The following is a 23,290-nucleotide window of genomic DNA, read 5'->3' on the forward strand; positions in this document are numbered from 1 at the left end:
AAAAGGGTTTGTTCCAACTAAGTATAGTAGGTTGTGTAGTAAGCATTTTCTCCCTCATGATTTTTTAACTTATAATAAAGAAAATAGTCGTTTACGCTTAAATGATAACGCAATACCATCAGTATTTCATTCATTAAATGAAGAAGCTCATTGCCAGAGCTTAAAAGAAATTGATGGAGTTAAGGTAGAAGATCCTCTAGATCTGAGCATGCCTAAGTTACATGAAGAATTTCCAATCACACCTCAGAGATCTGTTGTATTGGTCAGTGAAACTATTACAACACCAAAAACATCTACTGTATTATTTCCAGAACTTCAAATTACACCTAAGAGACCATCATATAGAACACCCAAATTAGGAAGACCCAAAAACTCAGCTGTTACTCCAAAAACCAAAAAAAACAAAACAAAGCTTAAAACATTACAAAAAAGAGTACTTAGACTAAAAACAAAAGTTAATAACTTAAAAGAACTTTTACAAAGTATAAAAGATAAAGGATTAATTGAAGAAAATGGTTATAATGTTATATTAGAAGATTTTGATAGCATGTCTCGTGAAATTTTCAAGAATCAGCTAAAAAACAAAAATAATAAAGTTAACGGTCGAAGATATAGTGATGAGCTGAAAAAATTTGCACTTACCTTGAATTATTATTCTCCAAAAGCTTACAAGTACTGTCGGTTAGTATACATTTTGAAAATTCATTATATTAAATAATTTGTATATTATTTTGAATACAATTTATTTTTTAGCACAATATTTAAACTTCCTCATCCAACAGCACTACGATCTTGGACTTCATCTGTAAATGGAGAGCCTGGTTTTTTCTCTGAAGTTTTTCTTTTCTTAAAAACTCTAGATACAGAAAACAAGGAATGTAATCTTGTTTTAGATGCAATGTGCATAAAAAAACAAGTGATCTGGGACAAACAAGCTCATAAATTCATAGGATACTGTGATTATGGTGGAAATCTTACAGTTGAAAGTAGTGAAACAGCAGCCACGGAAGCATTAGTTTTTATGCTTGTAAGTTTAAATGGCAAATGGAAACTACCAATCGGATATTTTTTTCAAAATAAAAGTAATGCTGTGCGACAAGCAAAATTAATTAAAACAGCACTTACACTGTCTCATCAATCAGAATTAAAAGTAAGAGGTATAACCTGTGATGGGGCATTTACAAATTTTTCAACATTGAAAATTTTGGGATGTGAATTTGGTGAGGGATTTAATAATATCAAATCTTGGTTTAGTCATCCTATTGATGGGTCCCAAATTTTTTTTATACCTGATGCATGCCATATGATAAAGTTGGCACGCAATACATTAGGAAATTCTTTAGTTTTAGAAACTGATACTGGTCATATTAAATGGTGTTATTTTGAATATTTACACGAGATTCAATCAAATTTATCTTTAAAATTTGCTAATAAAATAACTGGTGTACATTTAAATTGGCAAAGCAATAAAATGAAAGTGAAATTTGCAGTCCAACTTTTAAGCTCATCAACAGCTAAGGCAATGCAATACTTAAAAGATAACAATTATAAACAGTTTAGGGATAGTGATGAAACTATTGTTTTTTGTCAAACAATAGATCAATTATTTGATTTTTTAAATTCCAGAAATCCATTTTCAAAAGGTTATAAAAGCCCTATTTTTAAATCAAATTTAACATTTTTTAAATCTAAATTGATTCCTTTTATTAACTATTTATACAGTCTTAAACATAAAAACAAACTGCTTTTCACTACAAATAAAAAAACATTTATTTTAGGGTTTGCAATTGGTGTAAAATCAATGTTTGAAATAGCTACCAAAATATTTACCGAAAATTTAAACTTTAAGTACATCTTAACCTATTATTTTTCTCAGGATCATATTGAATTATTATTTGGACGTATACGTCAAAGGTATAGAGCAAATAATAATCCTAATGTGATCCAATTTAAAACTGCAATAAAACAAATATTATTAAAAAATTCTATTACATGTTCTACAAACAACAATTGCAACACTTTTGATGAAGACATAATATCCACAATTTTCCCATTTAAATGGAATAAAAATAAACATAATATACTATCTTTAACAGTAACTGATGAAGATAACGAAGCTGATAAAATGGAGATTTTAAATACATGTGATTTATTAAATAATACAAATTCTAGTTATGAAGACTGCAAAAAAAATATTATATATTATATTACTGGGTATGCAATTAAAAAAATTATTTTAATGTTAGATTGTAATAGTTGTATACAATCACTTATAAAACCTACATGTGACCATAACTATAATCATTTAGCAGACTATTCTAAATTTATAGATTTTAAAAATAATGGTGGTTTAATATCTCCCTCAGAAAGTGCATTTAAAGTTGTGTATCAAACAGAAATATTTCTTTTAATTTTAACTAATAATTTAAAAACACTAAATATACCAAAACTTGACTTGAAAATAACTTCTCTTGTTAATAAAAAATTTGCACTGGACAAAAATATATTTAAATATTTAGAATGTAATAATGTTTTTACATTAGATAGACCCCATAAAATGGTTTTAATTGCATTACTTATAAAGAAATATTTAAGCATAAGATTACATTCATATGGTAAAATGTATTCTACAGATATTTTAAATCCAATTAGTAACCGCCATAAATTGACAAAACAAATCTTATTTATGAATCAATAAAATTATTTTACCTATATGTCATGTAGTTTATAATACCTATAATTTTTTTATTGTTATTATTAATATTTTGTATCATTATTTAAGCATTTTGATATATACAAGAAATCAAGATTTATTTCAATGTATAATATATTATTTTATTAAAGTTGTATTGTACTGATTAAATAAATAAAGCACTTGATCATTTTTTTAAATGTTATACTTTCTAGGTGTACTGGTATTTGTATTACAATAAATTATGTTATAAGTAGGTAGTTATAAACTTACATAATATATCTTTAAAACTTCATCTTCAAGAACACAGACAAAATATTTAATGTGTCCCTTGTATAAGACATATAGGAAAATTTAATTCCACTCAAAAACTTTTCTAAAATGTTACACAAAAAAATAATAGCTTTAAGTATTCACTATAAATTTAATTCTAAAATCTAAATGTTCATACCTAGTATAAAATAATAAATAATAATAACATCGTTCTTATCAATACTAAGAAACATAAACATTCACCTCTTAGATAAGGATGGCGGCCATTTTACTGGCGACAATAATAATACCCAAGTTGGCTATCTAGTATTTTTATATATCTGTGGAACGTGTTTACTAATATTATATCGAAGTAATTATTTTAACAATGTATTCTATGTAAATAGGTAGTACATAATTTTGTAACATTTTAGTGTAATAAACTTATACTATCACTACACAATGTGTCGTATAACACTATACTCCCAGCAACTAATTCAAAACGTGGGATAAAATAAGGTAAGTTGCAGATATAATATACCTACATTAAGAACCTTCCATATCTATAAGCGATCTTTGTAGTAAGTAGTTGTTAAGAAATCTAGCTAGATAATTAATTAACTAAGTAGTAAAAACGTAATATAAAATTAAATAATGTAAAATAAAATATGGCAACTTCAAACTTATATCAATATCAATTTTTTATGAACTTACATACGATTATATTAAATGTGCTATGATGTATTCTGTTTATTATATTAAATTAGAAAAACAAAAATAATTTTAACTGTTGGATGAAGAAGTAAAAAACATACCAATATTTTAAATAAGTAGCACATATTGTAAGCATACGGCAATGCTATAGTACGATAAATATGTACCTATATTAAATGTGTTAGCGGTTAGCCTACCCATCCAATTTTAAAATAATCGATTTTTTGTTTACCAGAGTCTTCTGTAATACTTCAATCTGTAAGTTGTGGGTGTTGTATGTATCTATAGCTTTTGGAAAAAATTTTCGATGTAATTTACGTAGGTCGCAAAACAAAATAAATGCGGGGTCCGTCGTCGTTAGTTGACTTATACCGGCCGTTAAATCTACCATAGTACCATTGAAGACCAAAAAGTGTCTAAATAATATTGCATTCTAATTCTCATAAATCATAATTACTATATAAGTATAATAATGGTTAAAGGCTAATTAACTGCCTATGTATTTTTTTTTTATATATAAATTATTGAAAACGTATATTTTGATTTAAGTTCATACGAGTATTCGACTATTCAATTCGATTTACGTCAAGGTTTAGTATTTACATTTAGATGGATATTATGAGTAAATGTATTACTAATGGTTCATAATTCATATGTTTAGCTTTAGTTCATTATACTTGCAGATTTAGGTGCCATTTGTATGTACTATAGGTTACAGATAAAATGTTCCATATTTTTGTCAACGTGTTATTTTTTCTAACAATACATATTTGATGACGTTCATAAGTGCTATTAAATTTAAATGTTGTCACCTATTTTTAATTAAATTAATTACTTTAATTTTACCAAATGTAGCTACTAAAACGTTCTATAATTTCAAATAATAATATATAGGTATACGTATACTACAGTGTTATGAACTCATTAAAATAACTGATTTAGTATATTAGATACTTCATAAATAAATAAAAACGCACGGTTAAGTTGGATTTAAAAATACATAATATATTGTAATAAACCAAATTTTGCATGTAATTAAGTTGAATTAAGTAAATTAAGTACTTTTACTAAAATAAAATATAGTTATGAATGACAAAATAAATAATGATAAATATCTTATATATTATTATTATTATTATTTGTAAAGAGGGTAAATAATACAATATAATTATATAAATAAATATAGTGATTTGTAATAAAGGCGATTGATACAAGTTCTTTTTTGGTCGGTAGGTAGTTTAAATATTATATAAAATTGAATATAGTGCAATACAAATGTTGTCGAAATTATTTATTACATATAGTTTTGTACAATACTTATTTAGTTCTATTATTTTATTTTCATTTTATTTTTTAGTGTATATTTAACTTCAAACTTTAAATCGTTTGAAGCATAAGAACGTATTTTTAAAATGACTTCTTTGTGCATTTTAATATTTGCTCTAGTTATCAATTTTATGTGCCACAGATGTGTACCAAAAAATTGATAGACGAAGTAAGTGCGTACAAGGAACAAGTTGAGAAGATGTCCATAGAGTTAGACGATGTCAACGACCAGCTGGCCCAATCGGCGTTAACGGAAGATTGCCTCAAACGAGGCTTGGATAACTTGACTGTGCTGGTTAGGTTAGGTTACTTAGGCTTATACTTGGCTTCGACCGACCGCAATTTATCCTTTTCCTGCTGCACTACGGCTGTCGGTCGTCATCGGTCGACTCCGAATTAGATGGTTGGCGGTCGTCGTTGGTCGACTGCGAAGAAGACTGTGTCATGTCCTCGGCAGCGGTGCAACCGGAGCTTTTAATCGACAACAAACACGATATTGATTGGTCATCACCGCGTCCTAAGTCCAGAAAACTGGCTCCGTGTTCGTCCCCAGTTTGAGATAAATTACACTGGTACAGCATTAGAGACGTAGACGAACCGCCTTCTATCACTAAGACGGGGGCTTGACTCTGTTCCTGTTGCACATGCATCACGCTCGTTCGCTTGGCCAGCTCCTTCTCCAGATCAAACACCTTCGATGGCAGTGTGGCTACCACAATTCCACTCGCTCCCAATTTAGCTTGCAGTCTGGCATTTTCTGTACGCAGCGCTTCGTCCTACGCACACTCGTTGTGCATCATCTCGACCGAATACTTGGCTTCGACCGACCGCAATTTATCCTTTTCCTGCTGCACTACGGCTGTCGGTCGTCATCGGTCGACTCCGAATTAGATGGTTGGCGGTCGTCGTTGGTCGACTGCGAAGAAGACTGTGTCATGTCCTCGGCAGCGGTGCAACCGGAGCTTTTAATCGACAACAAACACGATATTGATTGGTCATCACCGCGTCCTAAGTCCAGAAAACTGGCTCCGTGTTCGTCCCCAGTTTGAGATAAATTACACTGGTACAGCATTAGAGACGTAGACGAACCGCCTTCTATCACTAAGACGGGGGCTTGACTCTGTTCCTGTTGCACATGCATCACGCTCGTTCGCTTGGCCAGCTCCTTCTCCAGATCAAACACCTTCGATTGCAGTGTGGCTACCACAATTCCACTCGCTCCCAATTTAGCTTGCAGTCTGGCATTTTCTGTACGCAGCGCTTCGTCCTACGCAGACTCGTTGTGCATCATCTCGACCGAATACTTGGCTTCGACCGACCGCAATTTATCCTTTTCCTGCTGCACTACGGCTGTCGGTCGTCATCGGTCGACTCCGAATTAGATGGTTGGCGGTCGTCGTTGGTCGACTGCGAAGAAGACTGTGTCATGTCCTCGGCAGCGGTGCAACCGGAGCTTTTAATCGACAACAAACACGATATTGATTGGTCATCACCGCGTCCTAAGTCCAGAAAACTGGCTCCGTGTTCGTCCCCAGTTTGAGATAAATTACACTGGTACAGCATTAGAGACGTAGACGAACCGCCTTCTATCACTAAGACGGGGGCTTGACTCTGTTCCTGTTGCACATGCATCACGCTCGTTCGCTTGGCCAGCTCCTTCTCCAGATCAAACACCTTCGATGGCAGTGTGGCTACCACAATTCCACTCGCTCCCAATTTAGCTTGCAGTCTGGCATTTTCTGTACGCAGCGCTTCGTCCTACGCACACTCGTTGTGCATCATCTCGACCGAATACTTGGCTTCGACCGACCGCAATTTATCCTTTTCCTGCTGCACTACGGCTGTCGGTCGTCATCGGTCGACTCCGAATTAGATGGTTGGCGGTCGTCGTTGGTCGACTGCGAAGAAGACTGTGTCATGTCCTCGGCAGCGGTGCAACCGGAGCTTTTAATCGACAACAAACACGATATTGATTGGTCATCACCGCGTCCTAAGTCCAGAAAACTGGCTCCGTGTTCGTCCCCAGTTTGAGATAAATTACACTGGTACAGCATTAGAGACGTAGACGAACCGCCTTCTATCACTAAGACGGGGGCTTGACTCTGTTCCTGTTGCACATGCATCACGCTCGTTCGCTTGGCCAGCTCCTTCTCCAGATCAAACACCTTCGATTGCAGTGTGGCTACCACAATTCCACTCGCTCCCAATTTAGCTTGCAGTCTGGCATTTTCTGTACGCAGCGCTTCGTCCTGCGCAGACTCGTTGTGCATCATCTCGACCGAATACTTGGCTTCGACCGACCGCAATTTATCTTTTTCCTGCTGCACTTTGTCTAGCTCGGCCATCAGCTGGTTCACCGTCTTCCGCAATTCCGTCTCGTCTCGGTCGCGTCTCATTCGTTCCGCCTCGGCCAGCACAGTCAAGTTATCCAAGCCTCGTTTCAGGCAATCTTCCGTTAACGCCGATTGGGCCAGCTGGTCGTTGACATCGTCCAACTCTATGGACATCTTCTCAACTTGTTCCTTGTACGCACTTACTTCGTCTATCAACTTTTTGGTACACATCTGTGGCACATAAAATTGATAACTAGAGCAAATATTAAAATGCACCAACGACGACCGCCAACCATCTAATTCGGAGTCGACCGATGACGACCGACAGCCGTAGTGCAGCAGGAAAAGGATAAATTACGGTCGGTCGAAGCCAAGTATTCGGTCGAGATGATGCACAACGAGTCTGCGTAGGACGAAGCGCTGCGTACAGAAAATGCCAGACTGCAAGCTAAATTGGGAGCGAGTGGAATTGTGGTAGCCACACTGCAATCGAAGGTGTTTGATCTGGAGAAGGAGCTGGCCAAGCGAACGAGCGTGATGCATGTGCAACAGGAACAGAGTCAAGCCCCCGTCTTAGTGATAGAAGGCGGTTCGTCTACGTCTCTAATGCTGTACCAGTGTAATTTATCTCAAACTGGGGAAGAACACGGAGCCAGTTTTCTGGACTTAGGACGCGGTGATGACCAATCAATATCGTGTTTGTTGTCGATTAAAAGCTCCGGTTGCACCGCTGCCGAGGACATGACACAGTCTTCTTCGCAGTCGACCAACGACGACCGCCAACCATCTAATTCGGAGTCGACCGATGACGACCGACAGCCGTAGTGCAGCAGGAAAAGGATAAATTGCGGTCGGTCGAAGCCAAGTATTCGGTCGAGATGATGCACAACGAGTCTGCGTAGGACGAAGCGCTGCGTACAAAAAATGCCAGACTGCAAGCTAAATTGGGAGCGAGTGGAATTGTGGTAGCCACACTGCAATCGAAGGTGTTTGATCTGGAGAAGGAGCTGGCCAAGCGAACGAGCGTGATGCATGTGCAACAGGAACAGAGTCAAGCCCTCGTATTAGTGATAGAAGGCGGTTCGTCTACGTCTTTAATGCTGTACCAGTGTAATTTATCTCAAACTGGGGACGAACACGGAGCCAGTTTTCTGGACTTAGGACGCGGTGATGACCAATCAATATCGTGTTTGTTGTCGATTAAAAGCTCCGGTTGCACCGATGCCGAGGACATGACACAGTCTTCTTCGCAGTCGACCAACGACGACCGCCAACCATCTAATTCGGAGTCGACCGATGACGACCGACAGCCGTAGTGCAGCAGGAAAAGGATAGATTGCGGTCGGTCGAAGCCAAGTATTCGGTCGAGAAGATGCACAACGAGTCTGCGTAGGACGAAGCGCTGCGTACAGAAAATGCCAGACTGCAAGCTAAATTGGGAGCGAGTGGAATTGTGGTAGCCACACTGCAATCGAAGGTGTTTGATCTAGAGAAGGAGCTGGCCAAGCGAACGAGCGTGCTGCATGTGCAACAGGAACAGAGTCAAGCCCCCGTCTTAGTGATAGAAGGCGGTTCGTCTACGTCTCTAATGCTGTACCAGTGTAATTTATCTCAAACTGGGGGCGAACACGGAGCCAGTTTTCTGGACTTAGGACGCGGTGATGACCAATCAATATCGTGTTTGTTGTCGATTAAAAGCTCCGGTTGCACCGATGCCGAGGACATGACACAGTCTTCTTCGCAGTCGACCAACGACGACCGCCAACCATCTAATTCGGAGTCGACCGATGACGACCGACAGCCGTAGTGCAGCAGGAAAAGGATAGATTGCGGTCGGTCGAAGCCAAGTATTCGGTCGAGAAGATGCACAACGAGTCTGCGTAGGACGAAGCGCTGCGTACAGAAAATGCCAGACTGCAAGCTAAATTGGGAGCGAGTGGAATTGTGGTAGCCACACTGCAATCGAAGGTGTTTGATCTGGAGAAGGAGCTGGCCAAGCGAACGAGCGTGATGCATGTGCAACAGGAACAGAGTCAAGCCCTCGTCTTAGTGATAGAAGGCGGTTCGTCTACGTCTCTAATGCTGTACCAGTGTAATTTATCTCAAACTGTGGACGAACACGGAGCCAGTTTTCTGGACTTAGGACGCGGTGATGACCAATCAATATCGTGTTTGTTGTCGATTTTATTCTAAGGTATAGTGCTAAAAAAATATTAAATATTATATTGTAAAGATTTTGTCATCAGTGATGTTGACTGTAAGTATTATTGCGATGATTTTTGTTCACGTTGGTATCACTGCTGGTTCATCGGTATAATACGTGGTTAAACCACGGACTAAGATATACAGCACGATGTAGACATTCAACACTGATGGAGCAGCTTGGAACAGAAATATGTGGAAATTATTTGGTATTTCAGATGAAAAATCTAGTTGTACACATCCAGTGAATCCTGAAAGAAAGTTGTGGTTTGCGTCTGACTTTCCACATTTAATTAAGAATTTAAAATCCAGAATAATTAATTCAAAAACTCTTCAGGTAAGCCTAAGATTAATTGCATAGGACTATTATAATAATAAAATTATTAACTAAAAAAAATAATTTACCGACTGAATAATTCAGATTTCAGAAGGTACAGTGGATGTTTTACACTGGAAGGCAGTTGTTGAAGCAGATTCCAAATTCCAAATTAAAGTTTGTAACAAATTAACCATAGACCATGTACAACCAAGACATTTTCAGACAATGAATGTCAAAATGGCTTTTCAGGTACCTATTAATTATAAAATAATTTAATAATGTATAGTTCAAAAATACCTTTAATATGAAAAAAGAAAATGTAATTATTTAAAATATTATGAGTTGTAATTCATATTATAAAATTATATCAAACAAATAATACATCTATTCTCTTTTTTAGTTTTTTAGTGGATCTGTTGCAGCTGCAATGCAGTATTATAAAGATTCAATTCCTGCCTTGATAGATTGTAATGCTACTGTCCTATTTATAAAAAAATCAATGAAGTTGTAGATGCTATGAATTCACAGCTACCGAAATGTGCCTTAAGACCGGATCCTGCATCTATCCACAATAAAGTGAAATTAAATTTAAAGTAGTTTTCAAAATTTAGATTTTAAAAAACATTTTATAACTGTTTAGGTACTAACTGATTTTTTAATTTACTTGGATGAATGTGAAAAAGTAAAGACCACTTCCAAACAAAAATTAACCATATCTACAGCACTTGGTTTAAAAGTTACAATACGAACTGCTTTAGAACTTATAAAATATCTTTCTGAGAAAGTTGGATATAAGTATTTGATGACTAGACGTATCAACCAAGATGCTCTAGAAGTATGAAATAAATCTGAAATATTTTATGAATATAATTTATAATTAATAATTATACCTGAATGATAATAACTTTTTTTTTCTTATTGTAATAGCATTTTTTTGGAACTATAAGAGGTTCATGTGGTTCAGGAACTCATCCAGATTCTTTATTGTTTATTCAAGTGTACAGACTCCTTTCAACCTATTCCTTAGTACGTCCTCCAAAAGGTAGCAATATTTCAGGAGAAACTCTTTTGGAAGCCATCATTAGTATGCCAGACATTCTAACAGAAAAAAATAATGAAAGGAGGAAAGAAATGGAAAATAAAATAGACAATATACTTGATAATAAAGATAATGGATTTAGTTTAGAAAGTGATCATAATTACACTGCACTGCCCATAAATCCTCATGCACTAACTGTGCTTGCTGGGTATGTCGCGAGAAAAATGAGGAAAATCAAACCAGCCAAAACCTGTGATAAATGTTATACTGCTCTATGTGCAACTGAAAATGAAACAAATAATGATGATAGAGAAAAACTTATCCATATTAAAAGTTATGGGTATTTATTAGTTCCATCAAAAGAGCTATATGAAATAATTTATCAGGTAACTAAATGACTAGGGACTAAGTACCTATAATTTCATGAAGATATAGATATAGTTTATATTTTTTTTTTTAATAAATCATTGTATAATGTAATATAATTTTTAAGGGACTAGTATATTCAAATTATACCAGATATCTTATAAATTAATAAGATTATGTAGATATAGGTAATAAGTATTTAAATATAATATGTTATTAACCTGCTTCTATTATATTAATATATTACAGATTGAAGATGCTATATGCCAAAAACTTACTGTTGAACATCTACACACCAATTTGCTATTTAGTATAATGAATCATCTCATGATGGAAGCTAATATAAATGCTTTAGGATGTGAAGAACATGCTCGAGAAATTACTCAAAGCATAATAATATTTTATACTCAATGCCGAATGCACTTTGCGTGCAATGAAGCTAATTCAATGAGACAAAAAAACAAAAAACAAAAAAATTTATCAAAACAATCAAAGTTGTAACTACTTATTTAATATTATATAATAGCTTATTTGTATGTATATTATTTTTTATATTATACCTAGGTACCTACAATATTATTATTTAATACTTACCTTATATTGATAGCTCTTTATAAGGTGAGTATTAAATTAGAAGTAAATATAATAAAGTAGGTATATATAAATAGTTTTGAATAAGTATCTTACAAAATATTGAAATTATTACCTTTGTAATGATTTGTGTATTGTTAAATGCAATATTGCTATACTTTCCAAAATTCCAACTGTCGACATCTAGGCAGTTAAATAAAATACTTCATATACCTACCAATAAATATAATATGCATATAATAATATTTTAGATATATTGAAATATTTATGAAGAAGTATCAATACAAGGTAAGTATTAAATTAGAAGTAAATAAAATAAAGTAAGTATATTATATAAATAGTTTTGAGTTTCTTGCAAAATATAGAAATTATTACCTTTGTAATGAGTTTTATACTGTTAAATGCAATATTGCTATAATTTGAAATTTCCAACTGTCAACTTATATATAGGCAGTTGAATAAAATGTTTCATATAGGTACCATTATATATGTATAGGCACACACAGGTATTTTTCATGTTAAATAAAATATTTATTTATTTATAAACTACGATTTAATGAAAATAATGCATTATTGCATAGTGGTTATAATGCTAAATTAATGAAATATTGAATAACAACCGGCCTTCGATACTTGTGGTGCCCCCTGTGGATATTATTTAAACTAAAAAATTGCCGTCGAAAAATAAGCCACTTTTTTTCTTTCAATCAAGTCGAGTGTTATCACCTTCTCTTCTCTACATCGTGATATACAGGACTGGTCACGAGATGAATATTGTGGTTACGAAATGTAGTACAACAGGCGGTGTTCGGGGGGATATTTTCCTTTTAGCTATACTAGCGCCGTCTTAGTGGATACTTTTGAAACTAGATCACATTATTATTTATTACAAATTTATAACTGATAATAGTATTTATTTATCTATGGTGATAATGTCATCTAGTTTCAAAAGACGTATCCACCACGGACTAAGATATCTTAGTCCGTGGTATCCACTAAGACGGCGCCATAGAGTAATAGAGTAATTACTCTATGGACGGCGCTAGTTAAGCTAAAAGGAAAATATCCCCCCGAACATCGCCTGTTGTACTACATTTCGTAGTCAACCCCCCACACACTCCAACCTTGTCGTGTCCAGTCCTGTATATCTTAGTCCGTGGGTTAACATTCTTATCATTTTTCTGACAACTACCCTTTACCCAACCTCTGTGGTTTGTAATGATTAGAAGTCTGATAAGTGATAATATTAATACACATATATATTATATTATAGTAAATAATATTTACTAAATGACAAATGCTAAATAGTAAATACCTAGACACCTAATTTAAATTTGAAAATGCTCTTGTAAGTTGTGTTTTAAATTTTCCAAGTATGAACGAAGAAATGGAAAAATGTGTTCTTCAAAATATTTCTTGGGCAAATTTACCACCAGCCGTAAAACAAGTAACTTTTTAATATTAAATATAATTTTAATTTAAATATATTGCTTAAAACCAGACACTTCAAAATCAATAACACTCACAATTAATTTACCTGCTTATTATAATGTCATGAATAATAATGATTGATAAATTATCTAATTGTAATTCCAATAAATTTGTGATATATCATTATAGTAAGTGCTATATGTATTGTGAATATATATTTTTTTAAACTGAGTACTCAACTTCTATGTATCCTATTAAAATGTTAAATAGTAAAAGTATATTTATATTTTTCAGGGAGTTGGAAATTCTCTAAAAGAGTACAAAAAATGTATTTCTGTGTATAGCATAAGAAATCAAGTTCGGTACAAGACAAATTTAGGTAACACAAATTTTAATATTATACAATAAGAAATAGTTTTAATATATTAAACTATTATTTTATTATAGTGAAAACAGTTGTTAAGAACGAACAAAATTACTATGAAGATTTGATGACTTATAGTAGAGAAAATTTGATGCTTTATCCGTACCATCTATCTGATGTAATTGTTAAAGGACTAAGAATAACACCATTTCAATTTTATATATCAACAATTATACATGTTATGGAGTCAGACAAAAGCTATGATTCAATTCCAAATTTCACAGCAGTTGATTGTATTAATACCTATTAAATTAATTTTATTTACTAAAGTTTATAAATCAATTCAGTGGTGTATTTATTATTTTGATTGTTGGTTATGTGAAGAAGGGTGTAAAGAGTAATTTTATTATTCATCAATAACATAATATAAATTTAAAATAATTATAAATATATAGATGATTACATAATCAGTAATTTTTTTTTTTCCTATATAAGTTCAAGAAAGTATAAAATAATACTCAGACACTTTTATTATAAATATACCACTAAATTTATCTTTTTACATTTTGTTCTTAATTTCTTAATTTTTATATTTAAATTTCTTTCTCTAGGCCTTAGAATACTAGGCATTGGACGTAATGAGTATATTGAATTAATGAATCAATGTCGAACAAAAAATAAACTTTTTAGAAGGAAAAATGAGATACGACCAATGTTACCACCTCAACCAATAGATATAAATCCAGATCCTTGGTGGACTGTTGATGTTGGTTGTTTGTTTGAAGATGATATTAAAGTATATTATAATTTAAATCACTGTAGGAGTATACATAATTTTATTTTAGTTAATTTTTAAATTGTTGTAATTTATTTTAAAGACCATCAATGAAGATGAAAAAAAATTTATTGATCATATAATTGATAATGGACAACAAATGGCTGGAAGCTTAGATTACAATATACTCCAAAGTCTTTACAAGTAAATAATTACTATTTTTTTTACTATATTTACATATTATATATTATGATTTTAATTAATTTTTAGAAAAGGTTTAATTTACTATGATGTTCCAATATATGATGATGACCATATAATAGTATCAACACTTGGTGGTTTTGTTATGAATAGAGTACTTGGTGATAATTTTGAAAATCTCCTTTACAAAATTTTTGTATCTATTGATGAACACACTTCAGTTAGTGAGGTAATTAAAAATTATTATTTCAATGTATTTTTTATATGTATATTTACTTAAAATATCTATATTTTTTAAAAGTTGGCTACAGTATTAGAGATTGATTTGGAATCTGTTAAAAATGCAGTCTCCTTATTTTGCCGATTGAAAATTGCCCAAAAGAAAAATCCTAAAACTTTTTCTACTCATTTATCCTGGTCTGGTTCAAAAAATATACCAAAATTAGAAGTAGTAAATGTAGAAAATGTTTCTAATTCATCTTCTTCAATAATACCACCCACTGAAGTACCAGATATTCTTGAGTCATCACCAGATAAAAGTAATGCTGATAAAAGAATGGCTTTTTTGTTTGATTCAACTCTTACGGCATTTTTAATGATGGGTAATCTGTCTCCTGTGAGTAAACAGTTTTATTTTAAACATTTTTTATTCAATTATATATTTTTATTAAAATAAATATTCAAATTTAGAGTCTAAAAGATCATGCAGTTACATTATTTGAAGCTGGAAAATTAACCGATGAAGCATTAAATGTGTTTTTGGATGAACTTGACAAAGTTGCAGACGGTTACAATTCTGGTAGTTGTGTTTTTGGTAGTGAAACTCCTAGTGCAGGTGAGAGTGAAGGTGAAGCTAGACGATATTTTGAACATGCATTAACACTCAGAAGTACTGTGAAAGCATTGAGATCAAAAAATTGCTCTGGTAAACTGGATCTTATTAGATGGGAAAGTCTTAAGTCATTAACAGCAGATACATGTGTTCGATTTTTAAAAAAAAATTACAAGTGAGTTTTTTATTGTTTATAAAATTTGTTTAGTAAATATTTTAAATTGTTTAGTTTATTAATGTCAATGGCTCCATTAAATAAAGAAACACCTCTTTTAACATCGCCAAAATTACCACATATTGGTCCTCCAATACCTGAAGTGAATTCAGTTTGGTTTAAACTATATTTATATCATAAAACATGCTATGGACCTCCATCACTACTTTTGATTAGAGGTAATAATAATAATAAACATATAAAATATATTGTTACTTGTTTTTATTATTTAATAAATTGTTTTAATAGGTGTACGCTTGTGGAATGTTCCTAAAATGTTTAGACATTGTTCTAAAGTAATGATAACTACTTGGGGACATGATCCACATTTTATATCTATTGAGAATTTATTAACTATTATTAATGACACATTAAAAGAATCACCAGTTCTTATACAAGTAATTGAAAAAAATAAAATATTTATCCTAAGTCAATACTAGTTTTATGTTTTTAGGCGTGTAATCCAAATACTTGTGTATTACCATTCCCGAAGATGTACCATTTACAAAATGGTAAGTTATACTGACATGTAAGCATATAATATGGAATTTATTAAATTTAATAATAATTGTTTAGAACATTCATTTTTATATGAAGAAAATTTTTTAAAAAGTTTATCAAATGTCATAAACATAGAAAATACGTGTGGGTACATAACTTGTGTAACAACACCAACTAAATATGAAAAGAAATGTATTTCAGAACAGCCAAGTGGTTAGCAAATTTTATAATTTATCAATTATTAATTATTTAATCAATTAATTATTTATTATATTTTATTTTTAACAGATGTTTCACCTGTTTTTCAAAAAAATGGAGTATCTCTCTTAAAAGAAGAATTAGATAAATTAAATGATGCACCAAGCATAAAGAAAACGTTACTATTAGAACCTGTTTATGATAAGTCAGAATGGACTTTATTAGACTGTTGTTTTGGCGTGCCACTATTTAATTCAGATGTTAACCAAAACATTTGTAAACATATTGTAGAAAATCAAATGTGGAATGAAGAAAAGTAAATATTTAAATTAATTTGTAGGCCAAATTGATAGAATTGATGTATTAAGTTACCTTACATTAGAAATATAGATACATTTCTTTTGCATTATCAACACATAAATTTAAAAAAATATCGTGTTCATTTTTAATTCAGATGAAAAGACAAAAGCAAATTTGTGCTCATCAATTCCAATTTTATGTTTTTATACTTAATTCTTAATATTTATTGAGTTTATGTACTATTTTCATTTTTTAATCTCAAACATTTTCATTATTATTAGTTGCTTGAAAATTAAAATATCATAAAAAATTCAATGAGAAAACACAGATAATGTTCTTATTATTAAAATTGATAATATGTTAATACAACTAATATTTAAGCTAATAATTCAAAACTGAAACTATGGAATTTAAATGTTGGTATAACAAATGACAAATCTGGATACAATGTCTCTCTCAAATATTAAAATGTGACATATATATATATACATGTGTCTGTGTGCATTGGGATTAAGCCTAATAGTTCTTATTTCTTTATTATACAACATAATATTAATAATTCTATAAATTAGTAAGTTTTACATATTTTTTTCTTATACCAAAAAAAGATAAAAATTACCTACCCAGTTTAATCTAAATAACATAGACCTAAGATTAATTAATATAAATCATATATATCTGCATCGGTTACTTAACCTAATAGAGTTAAGATTTGTTAAATAGTAGTGCTTATTAGTAATTTGTTTGTAGCTATGTTTCAAAACAATTTTTAATATTTATCTTGATCAGATCAGAATAAGAAGAGAAAAAAATTTGTAAGATACCCACAATATCCAAAAAAATAAAAAGAATATTTTTAACTATGTTATTGTACGTAAATTAAATTTTATAAATTGTTATTCTTATTAATAGTGTTACAAAACTTGTGGAATCAAATGAATTATTATCAAAAGATCTATTAAATTTTATAGAGTTATACAAGGTAAGATTTATTTATATACTATTACTTTATAAATAAAACATTAATTGACACACCTTTGTATATCTTTTTAAATAAATTTAAAACTTTGATAGTATTATAAATCATAATTACTTAATATTCATATGCATTTAAGTATTTTTATGTATTCTACTTATAATCTCATTATTTATTTTCTAGTTTCACCTTTATTACTAACTTTCAATACCTGACCACTCCCACCATTTCATTACTAGCAACTCTTTTCTAGTTCCCTTCATTAATATTGTTTGATTACTTGTTTTCTAATTCTTCAATTCTTCACTATCCATGTACACTTTTACTGTCTCTCTTGACTACAATATTCCTGATATCCATCTTCCCTTAACTTATTATCTACTATAAAATAATCTCCTTTATTAAAAATCTATTTACTTCGTACATATTTTGTAGTCAGAAATATTTTCTGATTTATTTAAATAATAATATTAAAAAAAAAAAAATTACTCATTACTTGATACTTCAATTATTTGTGCTCAATAATTTTGTCATGCTTTAAAAATAATGACAATAAAATAATATTCATATTTATTAACTTCTATGAAACTTGTCTTACTAGTTACTATAATATTGATGTAAATCATATTTTTTTTTAGGATTCTGACAAAGATTTTGAAGAATTATTACCATTTGATAAATCATCAATAGCATGGCCTGTTGATTGTTTGATATTTGAAAATGGAAAATTGACAGTATGGAAATAATTAATATTAAGTGTATTAAAAATGTTTATTTTAATCATATTTATTATTAATTTATAACTATAATTCCAATAATATGTGAGTTATATACAATTTGTTAAATTCATTTCAAATTTAATTTAAATAACCTAAGTTAAAACACTAAAACAATATAAAATGTATAATGTAAACAATCATTCATTAATATACAACAATTATATATATATTATTTATATAATTATACCATAATTTATTTTAAGTACTGTATGTTTATCAATACTTAAAATAATAAATAAATTTGAAGAACATGTTTGAAATGACAATATGAATTATAAATACAACATTTTAGTACATATGATATAAAAAAAGTACTTAAGTCATAGGTTTGAATACTGTATTTTCAATAAGCTTCAGCAAATCAACTACATTAGGTCTGGCTTTTACATCTTTAATCAAACATAACTTCATTGTTTGCATTAGTACAGGTGGTATACCTTTAGGAAATGTCTTACTGTGACTCAAGAAACTAATATTTTGAGTAGGTTCTGCAATGGCTTGTAACTTTTGCCAAGTGTTGGTCAAATGTGAATAAGGAGTCTTGCCATAAATTAAACTATACAATATGCACCCTAGTGACCAAACATCTGATTTTTGGTTTATCTAAACAGAATTAAAAAAAAAAATTATATATTTGATAGGTGTTTTCTAAACTAACCGTTGTGTATTTCAACTGGGCAGCATGCCTCAATTGTGTCATCAATTTGTTTATTATAAAATATGTATAAAAATAAACAACTCGGCTCACAATTACAATAATAATATTATAATATTTATATTAACAGATTAATGTGATATGGAAATAATTATTGAACGTAATAATATTAATAATATTTTCAGTAATAATATTCAAATGTGGAGAATCCCTGGCTATGTCAATTTACCTGGCAACGACTGTATTTTTATTAAATATAAACAACAATTCAATCAACTCACTTTATGTCCTTGAAAATTTGAACCACCACTTCTAATACATTCTGGACTCATATAATTCCAAGTTCCAGTAGTCACATCTTTCAATACACTTGTCATGTCTCCATGAATTTTTGAAGCTATACCAAAATCTATTAATTTCAAACGACCACTGACCAGCAGAAAATTCGCAGGTTTGAGATCTGAATGTATAACACCTATTGGAAAAATGAATTATTCAGCTCTAGGTTAAACATTTTTTTTTTTACCAAAAAGTAAATAATACCTTTAAAGTATACTCTATTTAAGTACATTATGGTATAATACCAATTTTTTTATTTATCAATGTTTTTATACATAACATGTCATGTCAAATAAAATTCAAAATACACAACTTAGAATTAAGGAACAGTATAGCGACACAAGTGCTGTAACCCGTAAATGAAAACAAAATTAATTAAGATTTTAGAATTTTGTTGGTGAATAACTTAAATAATGGCGTATTATATGAGTATAATTTACTAACAATATGCAACGAATACATATATTTTTTTAAATAATCCATTTATTTGGTGTTTAGCTCATTAGTTCATTATACCAATAAAATTAATACAATAAAAAATCTAAAATGATAATAACAATGAAGTTTGAAAATTGAGATGGACAAATCTTATATTTCAAAACTACAGTACACACACTAATTATAACTTATTACAAGATCTCAAAATATAATTATGGACTAAAGTATATTAAATAAGTTGTCAATCTTGGCTTGGATATCAGATTATATACTGATATATTTGTTTTTTTTTTTTTTAAATAAATTAAATAATTAATTACCTTTAGCGTGTATTTCATTAACATTAATCAACATTTCTGACCAATAGTACATTATCATATGAACAGACATATGTTTCATATTACGAATGAGTTTTGAAAGATCTGTATCACCTTTTTCCATTACCATGTAAAGTATTTTTTCTTTAGTAGTATATTGACTGAAATAATTAAATATCTATATGTATAATTGAATTTTGAACAATGAATAAACTATGAAATAACTTTAAGAGAGGAAAATTAAAATTAAATAATTAAATACATCAATTTACCTGTCAAAAAGGCGTATAACACTTTCACATGATTGCAGATTTTGTAATAAATCAACTTCATTTAAGTACCCTTTTGCAATAATATCTTCAACTTCAGATAAATCTACTTTTTTTATTGCAACCACTTGGTTTGTGTCCGGATGTAAAACCTTATTAAATTTTAAAAATATATTAGAAATAATATCATAAATATCATAACAAACATTTACCTCATACACAACACTAGAACCACCATGGCCAAGCGTATTAAGTATACTATAATTAATTCCTTTAACAGATATATAATTTTCATTGGCGCATTTAACACACACGGTACTTGATGAAGTAATTGGACGTTTAAATTCTCCATCTTGAATAAATCCAACTGGAATATGACGAATAGGAGATCGAGCTTTTATTACAAAATTGTTACGATTTGCTGCAGGAGACAGTTCAAGTGTAGTATGTTTAGGTTGATCATCTAGGAGTTGACATTCTAATTGTTTAGTTGTTAAAGAATTATTGACAAATGAATCAGTATTTTTGATTGAAAACGATGAATGTGATGATTCTGGTACAACAGTCGTTTCTCTCAAACTATGATATAAACTGGTATCGTAATTGTACTTAGAAGTTTCAGGTGACACATAATATGTTTCATCTTTCACATTTTCAGAAGATTTATTTGCATTTTCTTTTATAGTGAGTGACGGTGTACTTAAATTACTTTTGTTTAATTTTTGAGATTCAGGTGTTTTTAATTCTTTTATTTGATCAGGTAAGTTTTCCTTATTACTGTATAATGACCGTTTAATACTTAATTCAATATTAGGTCTTACATTTTTCATATTAGTTAGTGTGTCATTTGGAGTTTCTAAATCACTATCATTTTGAGTTTTAATAGCTGGACGGACAAATGGAGTATCATGAACTAAGTCAAGTTTTTCAAAACCACCAACTAAATTTTCAGGCGTACGAACTTGAAATGAACCTCCCAAATCAGCTTCTGCTGTTTTATTTTCAAATAAAGGTCGATTCTCATTTATGTGTTTTAAAGATCTACCCTTTTGTCCCAAACGACTAAAATTAAAAAAACCAATTAGTATTCATCTTAAATAATTATTGTAAAATGTACAATTGCACATTACATATTAAATAAGCAATAAGGACCTTATAACATAAGATCAGAATAAAAAATTAAGTAAATATAAATAAAAAAACAGCTATTTATTAACCTACCTAGTAATTGGTTTTCTTGATCTAGAATATTTTAATTGCAATAATGGACATGTAACATAATTATCAGTCTCTCCTTCATTTTCTTCAGCATTGTAGAAATTGGATTCTATACTATGGTTCATCATAACCTATTTAAAATTAAATTAAATGTAATAGTGCTTAGAAATACATTTTTTGTATTAGATTTATAATGTAATTTATATACAACTAAAATTTTAAACAATACAATCCACTGTATACAATATCATGATCTATTTTTAATCTTTATCAACACATTATTGTTGTTTAATTGATATTAAACTACTTATATAATAAGTATATCTAATCTAATTACTATTCTAAATAGTTCTTAATATTAGATTGAGTTACAGAAAAAATGCACGTATTAGTAAGAACTAAGTTTTATATTTTAGGATGTTCAAATTATATTAAGAAAAATGTAATCACTATATTATAAAAACTTATACAAAAAGTAAAATAAACATGATTTTTAAGAAAATAATTAGAGAGTATTAATGTGTTTCGGTTTAATATTGAAAGTTCATGAAGTTACATATTACTATGTGGTATATCAGCAAAACAACAAATTTTATTGGACTAAGATTTTAATATAAATCGGTTTGTAACTATTCTATAGTTATAAGTATTGAATTTGTTTTCTTAAAAATCTTGATATTCTAAGACACAGCAAGTATTCAATAACTAATAAGTACATTTACTTTTATAATATAACATTAATTTACATTGTCTTTATAATTTCAACACAAAACAATTAAAACACACTAGGTACTTATGTAAACAAAAAAAAAAATGATTATATTGTGAACAAGTTTTCAAAAAATAATTTTCAATTACTGACCATGAATAAACTGACAACTTTTATAATTATAAAATAGTTAATTTTAATCAATTATGAAGATATAGGTACCTACTACCTAGGTATCATAATTGTATTAATACTTTTAATAATAAAACCAGGGATCTTGTTTCATGTAAACTGATAAACATGTTTAGAATTTGTCATTAGAAAAAATGTAACTTCTACACAATTATTATTCAGAGAGTAGATCATACAATTATTTTAAAGAATTATTACAAAAATAATAATAAGTAAAAGTACCAAAAACAAATATATAATTATAAACTTACCTTAAAAAAAACTATTATTTGAATCCACAACAAAATAATTTGACTAATTTAATATTTAAATTATGTTTAACATCAACACAATATCATGATTTATGACTCGTATATTTGTATTGAGAAATAAATATTGATTCGGTTTTGGAAGTAAATAAGAGGAGCATTTAACTTGGTTATTTTCTTAAATAGAACACAATTTAGGTATTTGGGTTACACAGGAAGAATCACAGAATATATTATTTTATACTTAATTAATAATTATTTATTACTATTTACTATTTACTTTTCTTATTTTGTAATTTTTTAGAATGTTGTTTTTTTTTCAGTTATCGTTATCAACCATTTCTCAATTCGTCCATTTTGAAAATTCAAAAAATAACGTTTCGAGTGCAGTGTAGCCAAGCTGTAAATACTCATTTTATTTTTTACAAAAAATTAATAGCTATCGATTTAATAATGTGTGTTGGTAACATTTTTGTAAATATGACGAGCGGCGAGTGCAG

At 30.1% G+C, this 23,290-nt stretch overlaps 2 protein-coding genes across 3 annotated transcripts; one reads left to right on the forward strand and one right to left on the reverse strand.

The window, feature by feature from the left end:
* The first annotated feature begins 12,782 nt into the window (after positions 1-12,782).
* Positions 12,783-18,411, forward strand: LOC114130282 (protein FAM91A1). Of its 2 annotated transcripts, none has more exons than XM_027995223.2 (15): positions 12,783-13,281; positions 13,560-13,644; positions 13,713-13,922; positions 14,241-14,425; positions 14,508-14,608; positions 14,675-14,834; positions 14,907-15,221; positions 15,296-15,612; positions 15,667-15,830; positions 15,901-16,049; positions 16,106-16,163; positions 16,228-16,365; positions 16,441-16,666; positions 17,563-17,632; positions 18,265-18,411. In XM_027995223.2, exons 1-15 carry the CDS (start codon positions 13,210-13,212, stop codon positions 18,370-18,372), a joined length of 2,358 nt encoding a protein of 785 aa, XP_027851024.1. In that variant the 5' UTR covers positions 12,783-13,209; the 3' UTR covers positions 18,373-18,411. The 2 variants fall into 2 exon arrangements, with proteins under 2 accessions (XP_027851024.1, XP_050060080.1); XM_050204123.1 differs by lacking the exon at positions 12,783-13,281 and adding an exon at positions 13,435-13,453.
* LOC114130284 (dual specificity protein kinase TTK-like) lies at positions 18,384-23,097 on the reverse strand. The gene is made up of 7 exons (XM_027995226.2): positions 22,794-23,097; positions 21,645-21,772; positions 20,636-21,485; positions 20,427-20,575; positions 20,158-20,315; positions 19,342-19,535; positions 18,384-19,008 (listed from the first exon to the last, which is right to left on the reverse strand). Exons 2-7 carry the CDS (start codon positions 21,767-21,769, stop codon positions 18,721-18,723), a joined length of 1,764 nt encoding a protein of 587 aa, XP_027851027.1. The 5' UTR covers positions 21,770-21,772; positions 22,794-23,097; the 3' UTR covers positions 18,384-18,720.
* Between the last annotated feature and the right edge of the window lie 193 nt (positions 23,098-23,290).

The sequence above is a fragment of the Aphis gossypii genome, chromosome 3 (assembly GCF_020184175.1).
Source record: "Aphis gossypii isolate Hap1 chromosome 3, ASM2018417v2, whole genome shotgun sequence".
NCBI classification, from domain to species: Eukaryota; Metazoa; Arthropoda; class Insecta; order Hemiptera; family Aphididae; genus Aphis; species Aphis gossypii.

Coding starts and splice junctions, on each gene's coding strand:
- LOC114130284 (XM_027995226.2), bottom strand. CDS start 21,769: ATGATGAACCATAGTATAGAATCCAATTTCTACAATGCTGAAGAAAAT. Junction 20,316..20,426: donor GTTATACGCCTTTTTGACAG/GTAAATTGATGT, acceptor TAATTATTTCAG/TCAATATACTACTAAAGAAA. Junction 19,009..19,341: donor CAAATTTTCAAGGACATAAA/GTGAGTTGATTG, acceptor AATTCTGTTTAG/ATAAACCAAAAATCAGATGT.
- LOC114130282 (XM_027995223.2), top strand. CDS start 13,210: ATGAACGAAGAAATGGAAAAATGTGTTCTTCAAAATATTTCTTGGGCA. Junction 16,164..16,227: donor GATGTACCATTTACAAAATG/GTAAGTTATACT, acceptor ATAATTGTTTAG/AACATTCATTTTTATATGAA. Junction 16,366..16,440: donor TATTTCAGAACAGCCAAGTG/GTTAGCAAATTT, acceptor TATTTTTAACAG/ATGTTTCACCTGTTTTTCAA.